Below are 13,766 nucleotides of genomic sequence, written 5' to 3'. Positions count from 1 at the left end.
TATCTTCCTGAGTATCTGCCGTTCTATTTTTCTCTATGTCCTCGATGGTTAAGGATGACATCTCAATCGCGTAGTGCTTCTGAGAGAATAAATGTGTGGTAGAGTTTGGCTTTGGTGGAAAGCAATTTCTTATTGTACATATTCCAAGTGATTGTATAGGCTTTACGTACTTTTTCTGCACATGTTATATTAGCTGGTTTTTTTTTTTTTTTTTTTTAATTTTTTTTTTTCACTTCTAGTGTTCCCGTTAATTTCACGTAAGTACTTGGAAGTGCTTAACTTATGTGATGTTGCCATATTTGGTTTGCAAGGGATGTCAAGCTTTGGTTCTTGGAGTCTATGTATTGTGTTTTCTCGTAAGAGATTTGGAGGCCAGTTTTTATGACAACTTCATGAAGTTTCTTGATGGCATGTCTGGCTTCCTCAGGAGTCAGGGTAATTATTGCTAGGTCGTCAGCCAAGTCAAAAGGGAGTATTCTATTGTTATATTGCTTATATGCACATTTATATACTTTAATGAAATAACCATTTTTGCAGGGATTTTTCTAAAAATGTAGATATTTGGTAGGGTCAGTAAGGATTTTTCTTTCCAGCAACCTGGCAACACTGGATGAATTGGTGAAAGGGTTCTCACTGTAACCAAAGGATATTATACAGGTTAATATTGGAATTTTCTAGGGACATTATCAGAACTGTAATAATAATAGGATCTTGCCCATCTGGTGGTCACCATCGTTAAGGCATCAAGTCTGTATTGTTAGTTGGTTCAAGTCCCAGTGGAGGAAAACGTTTTCTCCATCAGAATGTTGGCCAGCTGGGTAGGAGAGGCAGTGGTATACTATTCCTTACCTTTGGATTGTGTACTAAAATCATTGGTTTAACTCTAAACCTCTCTGCAGTGTTCATGCGCAGTGAGGGCATATGACACTGTTGGTGGTGACTCATTATAAATTACGAAGGTGATTCATCCATCGGATGGAGACGTTAATGTCTTAACAGGCCCCTCGGTGCTATTCGAGAGGAGTAAGCTCTGTGCCGCACCGGGTTTCACCCTCTCTCTTACTACTATTATATATGACGTCATTCATTTCGTCTCATTAACTTCTCTGATGAGGTTGCTTCAGAAAATGACATTCAGTTGTCAAAAATTGCTACGAAGATTCATCTCACTTCATACCTGACTCCATAGAGAAACAAGACAAGAGTTGGTCATACGTGTGTTTAACATCCATTTTTCTCTAATTTTTCTTTTCTTTTCCACTCCAAAATTCAATTACGTCAAGAAACATGTTTCGGTAGTTAAGAACTGACATTATTGTTGGAGGATTTCTTTTTAGGTTTAGGTCATATGTGCACATTTCTTTTTCATATTTAGGAGATTTTTAGGGTTCCCATTTTGTAAGAAAGAGAGCATTAAAAATGTGACCATGCTTGGCACTTGGACTAAATATGTCATTCCCTAGTGGATGATATTAATTGTTTCACGTTAAAATCGTTCACTCACAGGAGTTAACATATTCAGCTCTTTCATGTCAAACTGGCTGTCTATGGGGAGTAGGCAATCGCACCTAACATCCCAAGAGCGGCCGCATTATTACCTTAGGTAGGATACAGGAAGTTTTATTATGGGTACATGTGTAAATTAACAACCATTTAGTAACTCAGAAACACATAACTACAAAAATAGATTTGTTTTATTTTAACATCAGGTCACTAACATGTTTCTGTAGTGAATGTTCACGATTTCTCCACCTTTTCATTTCCAAGGAATTCATTGATGTACTTTGATGTATCCAGGTTGCCAAGTATCTGGGAATGATCCCCTTCTAAAACATGAATTGCCTCAATGCGCTCGCAGAACTGCAAAAGGAATAAAGAACCATCAGATTCACAATATAAAACAAACACTGAAAAAAAAAAGAGAGATTTGCACAATGGTTACAAGAATATGATATCTCACCAGTGAGACTCACGACTTCGTAGGGTGGAGTGGTGTTCACGGGTACCCTAGCTGAGTCTTTCATTGTGTTCCCTTACTTCTGCCAGGATCCTCATCAACACCTTCCTATACAACTTCCTTCACTCAATTCTTGTTCTCTCCTAACCCCGATGCTATAAAATTTGTCAGGTCAAGGAAGTCTCATTTTCATGCCTTTCTCTTTCTTGTTGAGTTTTGCAAAAAGGGCCACAAAATACATTCATGGAATCCCTACCTGATGTGAACCGCCAGGTGGTGATGGTTATCATTGTTTTATGAGGAAGAACAACCGAGCAACTATCCTCTATTAACACTATAGTAATTAGAGGATAAAATGGAAAAGGTCCAACCTTTCAAAGAATACAGAGGGGTCCAGAAAAATGTAGACCCTATTTGCCAGTTAATATTTTTGGAAGAAAATGACATATTGTTGCAATTCTTGCGCGGTGGTGTAGTCCATTGTTGACTCAACAGATGATGAAGGTCATGTGAATGACGCGACAATCTTGGCGCGCGTTTTCCAGCAAATAACAAGTGCAGCAATGAATGAAGTAAGATTGTCACTTGAGCAACGCAAGGCCGCATTTAAGTGGTACTGGAAGTATGACAACATGATAGAGGTACAATGGCAATGGTGTAATGTGTACAGAACTCAGCCACCAACATGTACAACAATTTATCGTATTTGGGATAAATTTGAAGCTGACAGTACTATTTAGGAAGTGCATAAGAAAAGGTCTGGCCAACCAAAACATCAACAAGTCCAGCTTCCAGCGCTGCTGTGTTGCAACATTTTATTAGGTCACCTCAAAAACCTGTGAATGAAGGTGCACGTGAAAGCTGGGGTAAGCCGATATACCGCACAATGAATTCTGAAGGCTGCAAAGTGGAAAGTGTACATTCCAAGATCACTGCTATGAACAAGGATGACCCGGATCGAAGGCTGGAGTACTGCGACGGGTTTAAAGCCATGCTTCGCAAGGATGAACAGTTTGCAGGGATGGTTATCTGGTCCGAAGAGGTGCAATTCAAACTGAACGGTACTGTAAACTGCCACAACTGCGTGTACTGATCTTGTGAAAATCCTCACGTTTACATGGACAAACATGTTAATCTCCCCGGTGTTAATGTGTGGTGTGATCTGTCATCGCGTGGTTTGATTGGCCCGTTCTTCTTTGAAGGTACCGTAACTGGTGAGGTGTATCTTCATATGCTGCCATCCGAGAGGTGTTTGGAAATAAATTGTTTTACCTAAAACAAGATGGTGCTCCGCCTCACAACCACAGAGATGTCAGAGCCTACTTGGATGAAACTCTACCTGGACGATGGATAGGTCGAAGACGAGCTATTGAGTATCCACCACGGTCTCCAGATCCCTCTAGACTTCTACCTATGGGGGGACCTTGAAAAATGTGTATCAACAAAAGCCAGCTACAATGAACGAGCTACAAAAAACCATCAAGGTGTCTTGTGCGGCTATCACACCAGCAACACTGACAGCCGAAGTTTGGTCAGCAGTTCAGCGGCATCGAGGTTGTTTGGTTGCTAATGGGGGGGGGGTCACTCTCAACACATAAAATAACCTTCCCCCATGCAAGAATTGTAACGGTATGTCATTTTGTTGATAAAGATGTGGATTCCCATAGGGAACCTGAAAATGAGACAAGGTCTCTCATAGTGCATTGGCACTGCCGGTGGCTCCAGATAGTATACACAGTGGCCTCCATGGTATGCATTAGCCATGCGTCTAGGTGGGTGTGCCATTTACCAACTGATGAGCCCAGCTTGGCACACTGGGGCGAAACGCTGGTAACCAGGAATGAGTTAGCTGGAAAATTTATAATGTCCAATAACGGACCAACTATATTGGTATTATGTCATTTTGTTCCATTAATATTGACTATCAAAGAGTGTCTACATTTTTCTGGACCCCTCTGTATAGGTACCGACATAAAAAAAGGGAAGAGGGGTATGCAAATGAAAGAATTCCTAGGCCACGCAAACCTAATACCATCACGGTCAAAAGAGAACAAGAGTTGAACAAAGGATAGGAAAGATAATAATAATATTCGTTTTACGTCCCACTAACTACTTTTATGGTTTCCGGAGGCGCCGAGGTGTTGGAATTTTGTTCCGCAGGAGTTCTTTTTCGCGATGATAAATTTACCGACACAAGGCTGGCGTATTTGAGCACCTTCAAATACCACCGGACTGAGCCAGGATCCAACCTGCCAATTTGGAGTCAGAAGCCCAGTGCTCTACCATGTGAACTACTCAGCCTAGCAAATAGGAAAAATCATGGAAGGAACCTGGCAAAAGTAAGAGGATGCGATATCAGACAAATTTAAACCTGAGAAGTTATTCTCTTGGGTGAAGGGATTAAAATGCAATGAGGACTGTAAAATCTTTGTTCGGGAGGAAGATACAATGAACTCTTCATTCGTCTTGTCTTACTACCAGACAATGGGAAGGGTAATTTTAACACATTGCTGACCGGGCGCTCCGTATGCTGCACATCCCCTGTTCATGGCCATTTCCTGTGTAACTTAATGAGAAATCGTATGTATAATATCAAATGAGCCTGGCTTCACTAACCTTGTACAGATTGTGATAAAATTTACTGGAAACTTTCTGAAGGAGTCCTAATAATGTTTTCTGGTGTGGTAAGTCGCATAGTGATAATCTTGCTGAAGAGCCACACAGTAACTTGTACATATTTCATGTTGTTTTGAAGGGTGTATATCTTCAGCAACACTGTTCATACTTTCCTCAGAAGAGCTTTGAATATCGTACTTGCATTCTTCAACATTACTTGAGCATTCCAAATAATTATCCGCATAGAGTGCATTAAATCTTTTGACCCCTCCACCTAAGAACATCGTATTTGCATAGTATAACTAATGCAGATACGATGTTCTCCACTATGCAGATACGATGTTCTTAGTTGGAGGATACCATGCAGATACGATGTTCATAGTTGCAGGGGTCTATTTCTTCCGGATCTAAACATGCAATCAGTCTAAGAAGTGTCATTTTACCCACCACATAGCTCTTTGAACGACGTAAACGTGTGGTTGGAAAACTAAGAAAATGAATCATAAAACAGAAGAAGAACAAAAAGTAAAGGCAGCATGGAATAAATAAAACCTTCAATACCGAGGTTCTATCAACCTTGACTGCTGGCTTGTTTCACGAGTTCCAACAAATGTCAACGAATGTACAAGTCTTGCGAACACGAGTTAACTCGGGACCCATCAGCAACATTTGGCCAGCCAAACATGATGAGACTCAGGTCCCATCAGGTATGAGTGAGTGAGTGGACGTGTGCTAGTACGACTCCATATTTTGTGAAACTTTAACAGTGAAGACAGCGCTACGGTGGAGAGTGACTCCTCTTAACCTTATAAATAAGTTTCAAAGACAAGGTGCATAATTACAAAAGTGTGTTACTTGTTGTATATAATAGAGTATTCAATTTAAAACAGTTGTTATGAACCAGTCAATGCCGTTTCGAGTGTTTGTTAATGGTGACAAGTGAAAGACGATTTTAGATTGCGGAACTGCCAACTCCTGCACCGTGTTACTGCACGCTCGTAGTAACACTCCCTTTCACCAGTAGTGCTAGGATATCAGAGTAGGAGTACGTGGCATCCACAGAGGGCAGCACTATGGGAGTGTGCGTTGTGTGTTCTAAGAGCATCTCACGTCAGGATACACTTGGAAAAATAAAGTGCGGGCTATGCAGCAACTGGTTCCATTGTACTTCTGCAGGCTTCAAGGATGAAGGTGAACTCTCAAAAATTATTAAACAGAAATGGTATTGTAAAAAATGCTTAACAACGAAGTGCGCAGACAAAGAAAGTGTTGCAAATGATACTCCCAACTTGGAGCAAATGTTCAATCTCCTCATGGAAATTAATAGTGAGGTGAAGAGTTTGACATCTGTTCGGGACACTATGATGGAATTACAACAACAAACAAAAATAATTGAAGGCGACTTGGGAAAATCATTAAATCTCGCTCATGTGAAGCTAGACGAGAACGCTCTTCTGATTAAACAGCAATATCAGATGATCGAAAATTGCATAAAGACAATAACAGAACTCAAGAATGAAAACTCTCTTCTCAAAAAACAGTTAGCTGATGCAACAATGCTGATCGATGATCTTGAATAATATGGGAGAAGGAACACTGTGGAAATTCATGGGATCCCAGAAGTTGCGAATGAAAACATAGTTGATGTTGTTAAAAACGGTGGGTCGCAGTCTGGATCTGGACATCCACGATCAAATGATCGACACCTGTCATCGGCTGAAGAAGTCTCAACACCAGAAGAATGCTGGAATAGTAGTAAAATTTGTTAAACATATTGATAAGGACAATTTTATGGAATGACGTAAGGTAAAGAGGCATTTGAACCCGGCAGACATTGGATTCACATTCAGAGACCCTATTTACGTAAACCATAGTTTAACAGTACTCAGAAGGAAGTTGTTCTCCGAAGCTAGAAAAATCAAGAAATAAAAAATTTATGCCTATGTGTGAGTTGATAGGTCAGGTGCAATTAAGTTGAAAAAGCAAGTGGATGATAGATATGTTTATACAGTAAAATCAGTTGAAGACCTGGCCACTTTGTCATAAAATTTATGATGTCTATCAAATTTACTTTTTAATTATTCTTCAGTATGTCTAGTAGCAAATATATTTCAATATACTATCAAAATGTGCGAGGTCTAAACACAAAAACAAATACGTTTTATAACAACATATTATCAACTGAATATGACATTGTCATCCTCACAGAAACATGGTTGAAGGAGAGTGTATATGATGGTGAGCTTTTTGATAACAGATATGATGTATACAGATGGGATCGAAAGGTTGCTAGAGCAGGTGGTGGAGTTTTAATTGCCGTGAAGAATTATTTAACCATTAATAGAACTGAATTCATAAGAGAAAATATAGAATATATTGTCATAAAATTGTACATAGGGTCTTTACTTACTATATCAGTACAGTTTATTTTTTGCCTAATTCTAATTTGGAAACATACTTGTCTTTTTACGAACTATTTTATGAATGTCCAGATATTCAATTTAATAGGATAATAATAGCTGGAGATTTTAACCTACCAGCCAATAAGTGATAATCAATATGACCTAATGCAGGGAGTTCCCTGTTACTGGGCTCTAGCAAACTTTCTCTCCTATCACAACCTTAAATCAATGAACTGTGTTAAGAATCATAACGGAAGGACACTTGACTTAATATTGACCAATGTAACTAATGTTAACATTACAAAAAATGATTTTCCGTTGGTTAGTGAAGATTTTCATCATCCTTCCCTCTTTATAGATTTTGAAACTTATCATAAAACGAATAAAATTGATAAGCCTGAATGAATTATGCACAATTTCTCAAAAGCAGACTTTCATAGTCTTTACAAAATGCTAGAAAGAGAAAACTGGGATCATTTAAAAAACATTAAAAACCCTAATGAAGCTTTAAAATAGTTCTATAATATTTTTTACAAGATATTGGACAAAACTGTTCCAAAAATGAAAATAAAAACCGGGAAGACGTATCCACCTTGGTTTACGAAGGAAATTATTGAAACCGTAAAATTAAAGGAATATTATTGGAAACGTATGAAGTATTCAGAGTACAATAAGATCATGTTTAAAGAGATGAGAAAGCTTTCAAAATCATTGATAGAAAATCCATACAAAACGTTCAAAAGAAGATCCGAAGAACTTATAAATATACATCCATCATCATTTTGGAACTTTATTAAAAATAAACGGAAAAATACATCAATCCCTGGGGTTATGACTTTAAAAGGTGAACCTTTGCGAAGCGCTAAGCAAATAGGTGATGGCTTTGCCACATATTTCAGCAAGGTATATGTAAGTAATAGTTACAAGGGTAATTATGAGGTGGAATCTCCCATGGGAACAAACTCTTCATTCCCAGTGTCACATGTAGGTGAAAAGGAATATATTCAGACTATAAAGAAACTTAAATCTACTAAGTCAAGTGGGCCAGATGGCATTCCTCCTTACATAGTAAAGGGTTGTTCAGATATATTAATGGAACCATTATGTTACATATTTAATCTTATAATAGATACAGGTGTGTTCCCAGAAATGTGGAAAACGTAAAGGGTATGCCCGATATATAAAGACGGAGATAATTCAGATGTACAAAATTACAGACCCATTTCCATAATATGTGCCTTCATAAAAGTTTCCAAAACAATTATTTATTACCGGATTTATAATCATGTTAAAAGGTACATTTCACCTTATCAGCATGGATTCTATCCTGGTAGGTCAACTATCACAAACCTATCAAATCTAGTTCAAGATGTGGCTAATGCCTTAAACAGTCAGAAATCTGTTGATGTGATTTATACGGACTTCAAGAAAGCGTTTGACAAGATTGATCACAGTGTGCTTCTTAGAAAACTATCTGGATTTGGGTTTAACAATCCTATGCTAAAACTTATCTCCTCCTATTTACATAACAGATACCAGTTTGTCACCTATCATCAGACCAAATATTTTGTGTTCAATGTTAATTCAGGTGTACCTCAAGGTTCAAATTTAGGACCACTGTTGTTTATGGTATTTATAAATGATTTGCCTGATGTAAATTCCAAATGCCTCATGTTTGCTGACAATCTTAAGTTGTACAAGGAGGTATCACATGTTAGTGACTGCATTTCTCTAAGCAGGGACATTGAGAATATCTACATGTGGAGCGTCAAGAATTAAATCACATTTAATATCAGCAAATGCTTCGTGATGACTTATTCTACGCCAAATGATCCTTTTCAGTGTGAATACTGCATCAATGGACAGAATTGTAGTGATTATTTAAAATTATAAGACTGGGGGAATTTTATATCAGGTATTTATTTATTGTTTTCTGTGGGTTTATATTTTCAGTGTATGAATTTTGGAATTACAGTCGACTCTCGATAATTTGAAACTCAAGGGACCGGAGAAAAAGTTCAATTTACCAAGAGTTCAAAATAATAGGTGTTCAAGTAACCAAGAGGGAGGGAGGGAAAAATTCAAATAAACAACTCTGTCGTCATCCATGCTTTTTTGTTTGACCGATAAGCTGTGGGCAACGATTTTATTCCTTTGAAGCAGCGTGGTTTGGCAGATTTCCCTATAATGAGTGGTTTCAACTTTTGAGATCCGTCCACGTTACATGCTAGAAGGACAGTTATTCTTTCCTTGCTCAGTTTCCCTCCATGACACTTCTCGTCTTTGAACGTCAGGGTGCGATCAGGAAGACATTTATAAAAAAGCCCCGTTTCGTCTGTGTTGAATATGTTCCTTAGGTCATAGCCATTCAAAAGTTCATTTAGTTCGTCAATCCATTTGGAGCAAATGGAACTATCCACGCTGGCACTCTCTCCGCAGATCTTTTTAAATGTGATGGCGTGTCTGTTTTTGAAATTTGAAAGCCACCCCTCACTTGCTGCAAATCCTTTAATCCCGAGAGACTGCGCAAAAGACTTGGCTTTTTCCTTCAACATGAAACCGCCCAGGGGAACGTTTTGTCCTCTACACTGACAAATCTACTTAAGCAAGCACTCTTCAAGATGGGGAAATTCACCCTGATGTGACCTTTTTCTACTCGCACTTAAGGCACTTTCGGTGACGCGATCTTTATTTTTCAAAATCATCGACAATGTTGATGGTAAAATGAAGAACTGTTTGGCAACATGTTTTTTTTTAAATTGTCCATCCTCCACAGCTTGAATCACATGCTTTTTTTCACTTATGGAAAGACACTTGTTCTTTCTTGAATTCATTGTAATGCTTAAAAATTACACAAATCAAATGTTAACATACTGTACCACACTTTAACGTTTGAAAGAAGACTCACGACTGCAAACTCACTCATACATCTCATTACTGATGTAAACAAATGATAGGTCTGTGCACGATAACAATACATACTGTAATCACCAACTTCAAATTATGGACAGTAGGGAGGCCCGACTTCAAATTATAGAATGTCGGCGAGCAAGATGCCATTCCTACAACTTCAAATTACTGAGGGGACCAAATAACATTGATTTATTTTTCAATTTATCTAGTATTTTTCAAGGGACAAGGAGAAAACTTCAAATTATCGAGAGATTCAAATTAACGAGTGTCAAATTATCGAGTCGACTGTATTTCATTTTAATGTTTTTGATTGTCGTGGTAATTCTGGTACATACTGTACCACACGCGCCAGATCGGCGTGGGATGTTTCCGGTTTCATAATATTGCATCAATTTCGACGTTTCTAGATGCTACTTGATGTTCTTTATCAGATTTTGTTCCTGGGCCCCTATTCGTCATTATAAAATTAATTGTGATTGGTGGGTGAAGGAAAAAGAACGGACGCTCATTGGTTGTTTTACGATTTCCTAATTTCCGGAGAGAAGCGCTTCGCTAGAGCCTAGCTCTTCTGAGGCATCTTTGAATCGTGACCGTTGAAGGGAGAAGTTGCCTTTCGCAGGTGGGTCTTCTTGGCCCCTCCAACAGGTAAGCACTTAGTTGTTTTTCATTTTTCAGGTTATCTTAAAATGTAGTATTCTGTTTAATTTCTTTTGCCGGAGCTTACCCGTTTTTTCCTTCAATCGCCAACATTTCAGTAAAATGACTTAGCCTACCGGCAAGTCATATCAAAGTTATGTTAAGAGACAGTGCCCATGTCTTTTGTAGGTTTTGTAAATCAGATATTCTACGCCTTTTGCTGTAATCATAATATGTAAATTTCACCTTGGGGCTGTCTTGTTTATCCCGCTTCATCTTGGAGTATTCGCCTTTAGGACGGGCACCCTTTCTCAGAAGTGTTTTTGAGGGGGCTACCTACTGAAGGTGCTCTGCACCAAAATTATATTTTAAACGTTGTTCTCTTCCTTATATGTACATCTTCAAAATAGTGTAACGTTACCTTCCTTTTCTTTCTTTCCGACAGTTTCATGTGTTACATAAAATCAGCTTCATGGTCCGTATCGCACTTCAATAGATTCACAATTAAGTATTTATTTTCCACCTAGTCGATACAATGATTGCTTAAGGCAATTTTTAATGGTCAAAAGTGGTACATGTTTCGTATATTATCAACATCTTCAGCCACATAACACTGTTTAGATGAAAAATGTATAAAATTGACAAAGTAACAAAGGAAGTGTCCTCTAAAGCATTACTTTGTCAATTTTATACATTTTTCATCTAAACAGTGTTATGTGGCTGAAGATGTTGATAATATACGAAACATGTACCACTTTTGACCATTAAAAATTGCCTTAAGCAATCATTGTATCGACTAGGTGGAAAATAAATACTTAATTGTGAATCTAGTTTCATGTGTTTTAAAAATGTCGGCACAAACAGCGGAACGTTGTGTGCGATGTTTTGGTATAAGATTAGATAACCTACCCTCGGGGTACTTGCAATTACTCCTGGATTTCTGTTTTCAAATTTTAATGGTGTACTTTGTTGTTTATTTACGTTTTAATTTTCATCTAAATTTGTTAAGTAAAGTAGGATTACATTTGACTTCGCTTCTTGAGCATTGCCAATATCTCTCACCGCCTGGATATGGTTCCCAGCCGCTTCCCTGTTATCCTTTCTTAGCCGTCATCTTGGTTATCCTGTTGTTATTATTTTCTGTGCTTAATGTGCTTATAGTTTTAATTTCGTACATATTATCATGTCTTGTGTTAGTGTGTAACTATGTGAATGCACAACGGTAGCAAACATTAATATTATTTTTATTATTCCTACTACTTGTAACCTTACTAACACGAAGAGGTTACAGAATGGATATAAAATTCCCCCTGTCTTATAATTTTAAATAATCACTACAAAAATCTAAAACGAGTTGTGTCCGTAACTGACTTAAGTTACTACTCATTGTAACTCCTATCATTCAGTGCACATATTGACATAATAGTAAATACAGCACTGAAACAAGTAGGTTTTATCGTATGAAATGGCAAGGACTTAAATAACATTAATACTTTACGTGTTTTCTAAGTCATTCATGAGGTCAAAATTAGAATATGCATCCGTTATATGGATGCCAAATTACAAATCTTATATAAATAAAATTGAAAAGGTTCAAAAAAGATTCTTACAGTTTATTTATTACAAGAAGCATGATCAGTGAGCATATAGGTTGAGAATATCATATCGTCACTTGTTAGAAGAATTTAGATACAATTCATTAAGCGCTCGCCGAAAATTATACCAACAACTGTTTCTACACAAAATTGTAAATAGCGTTATAGATAGTGGTGATCTACTAGCTAGAATAAATTTTAATGTAAGCAAATCTAACTTGCGTAACCAGACGTACTTTTACAATCCTTTATCCAACATTTTAATTCATAAAAATTCGCCATAAGTAAGGATGTGTAATACATTTAATGACTTATTCAGAAACCATGATATAGATATCTCAATGTCCCTAACTGACTTCAAAAATGTCTAGTGATTTTCTTTAGTGAATATACTTAAACAATCTTAACAAACAGCATCTTATAAAAAGAAAATAGAATTCATTACACTGTCTCTTTGTCAATAACCCAAATGTAATTTAATTGTCTATAAACTTCGAGATATTTTTACACTCTTAATCATGCACCTACCTGTTCACATATGTATGTGCTTGTACACAAAGTTTTAGTTCTTCCTACTTATGTAATCAGGAGTCAGCAATTGCAGCACTATCTAATCTTGATCTGTATATAACGTATTGTTGTTTTTGTCATTTTCCCCTCTAAATTTGTTTATTATAATTTTTCAAAATCTGTTGTAAATTTTTTGTGATATTTTTCTGTTTTGCAATGTGTATTATTGTACTATATTTTGTATTGTCTTTTGTAATTGGAGTGTAAATAAATAAATAAATTAATAAATAAATAAATAAATAAATAAATAAATAAATAAATAAATAAATAAATAAACAAATAAACAAATAAATAAATAAATAAATAAACAAACAAACAAACAAACAAACAAACAAACAAATAAATAAATAAATAAATAAATAAATAAATAAATAAATAAATGTGTTAAGCCTGAGGAAAGTTTTATGAAGTTAGTTAAAAAAATCTTCTGGGCACCTTTTAACAGCAGGAACTTATACTATCACTAAAAAAGTGTGCTTTAGCAAAAGAATGGTAATGCCAATACAGGAAGAAAAGTACGCAGACAGGTAGGATCAAAATAATAAAATACACAAATGGGCTGATGAAATCATGTAGCCAGTACCTTAGATAGACCAAAGTCATCATCTGCTAAGCTGCATAAGGTTAATATGGGCCGCAACAACATCACCGGTGCTTTTAAGCGACCTTCATAGTCCCAAGAATACTTTGTCACTGAAACACAACGCTGAATTGCTCCATCGATAACTCTCCTAATGTGAGCTGGAGATGAAGTCAAGAGTGGTGCCACCTTGCTGACCAGCCAATCCAGTTTATCTCCCCACATAATCTTAGTCTTCAATTCCTCCAAAATCTGCAAAGAAACAAATTTGTCTGATATCAGTAGGTAACAATACCTAAATGATGATGATGATGATGATTGTTTTAAAACACAGACTTTTACAACCACTCGTTCACTAAGATTCCAATTATGGACACCTTGTCTGATTGATAAGATCTCTCCTGGTGACACTGTTAATCTGTTTCACCGTGTCCTCACCGCGAAGTACTTCACTTTTCATGGTACAATATGTGAAGAAATGGATGGTGGTGCCATGG

The 13,766-nt window shown here is 36.9% G+C and overlaps 1 protein-coding gene across 1 annotated transcript; it reads right to left on the bottom strand.

Annotated features, from left to right (window-relative positions):
• Positions 1-1,676: 1,676 nt before the first annotated feature.
• LOC137503465 (uncharacterized) lies at positions 1,677-13,516 on the bottom strand. Its single transcript, XM_068231033.1, has 2 exons — positions 13,273-13,516; positions 1,677-1,860 (listed from the first exon to the last, which is right to left on the bottom strand). The coding sequence occupies exons 1-2, from the start codon at positions 13,492-13,494 to the stop codon at positions 1,738-1,740; spliced, it is 345 nt and encodes a 114-aa protein (XP_068087134.1). The 5' UTR covers positions 13,495-13,516; the 3' UTR covers positions 1,677-1,737.
• Positions 13,517-13,766: the final 250 nt, after the last annotated feature.

The sequence above is a fragment of the Anabrus simplex genome, unplaced genomic scaffold (genome assembly GCF_040414725.1).
Source record: "Anabrus simplex isolate iqAnaSimp1 unplaced genomic scaffold, ASM4041472v1 ctg00000129.1, whole genome shotgun sequence".
NCBI lineage: Eukaryota > Metazoa > Arthropoda > Insecta > Orthoptera > Tettigoniidae > Anabrus > Anabrus simplex.
The sequence above is the reverse complement of the archived record's forward strand: the minus strand, read 5'-3'. Positions and strand labels throughout refer to the sequence as shown.

Bases quoted from the DNA above. Each gene is read 5' to 3' on its own strand.
- LOC137503465 (XM_068231033.1), bottom strand. From the start codon at position 13,494: ATGTGGGGAGATAAACTGGATTGGCTGGTCAGCAAGGTGGCACCACTC. The intron at 1,861-13,272 runs GTACTGGCTACA...TTCCTTTTGCAG, and splicing joins ATGACTTTGGTCTATCTAAG to TTCTGCGAGCGCATTGAGGC.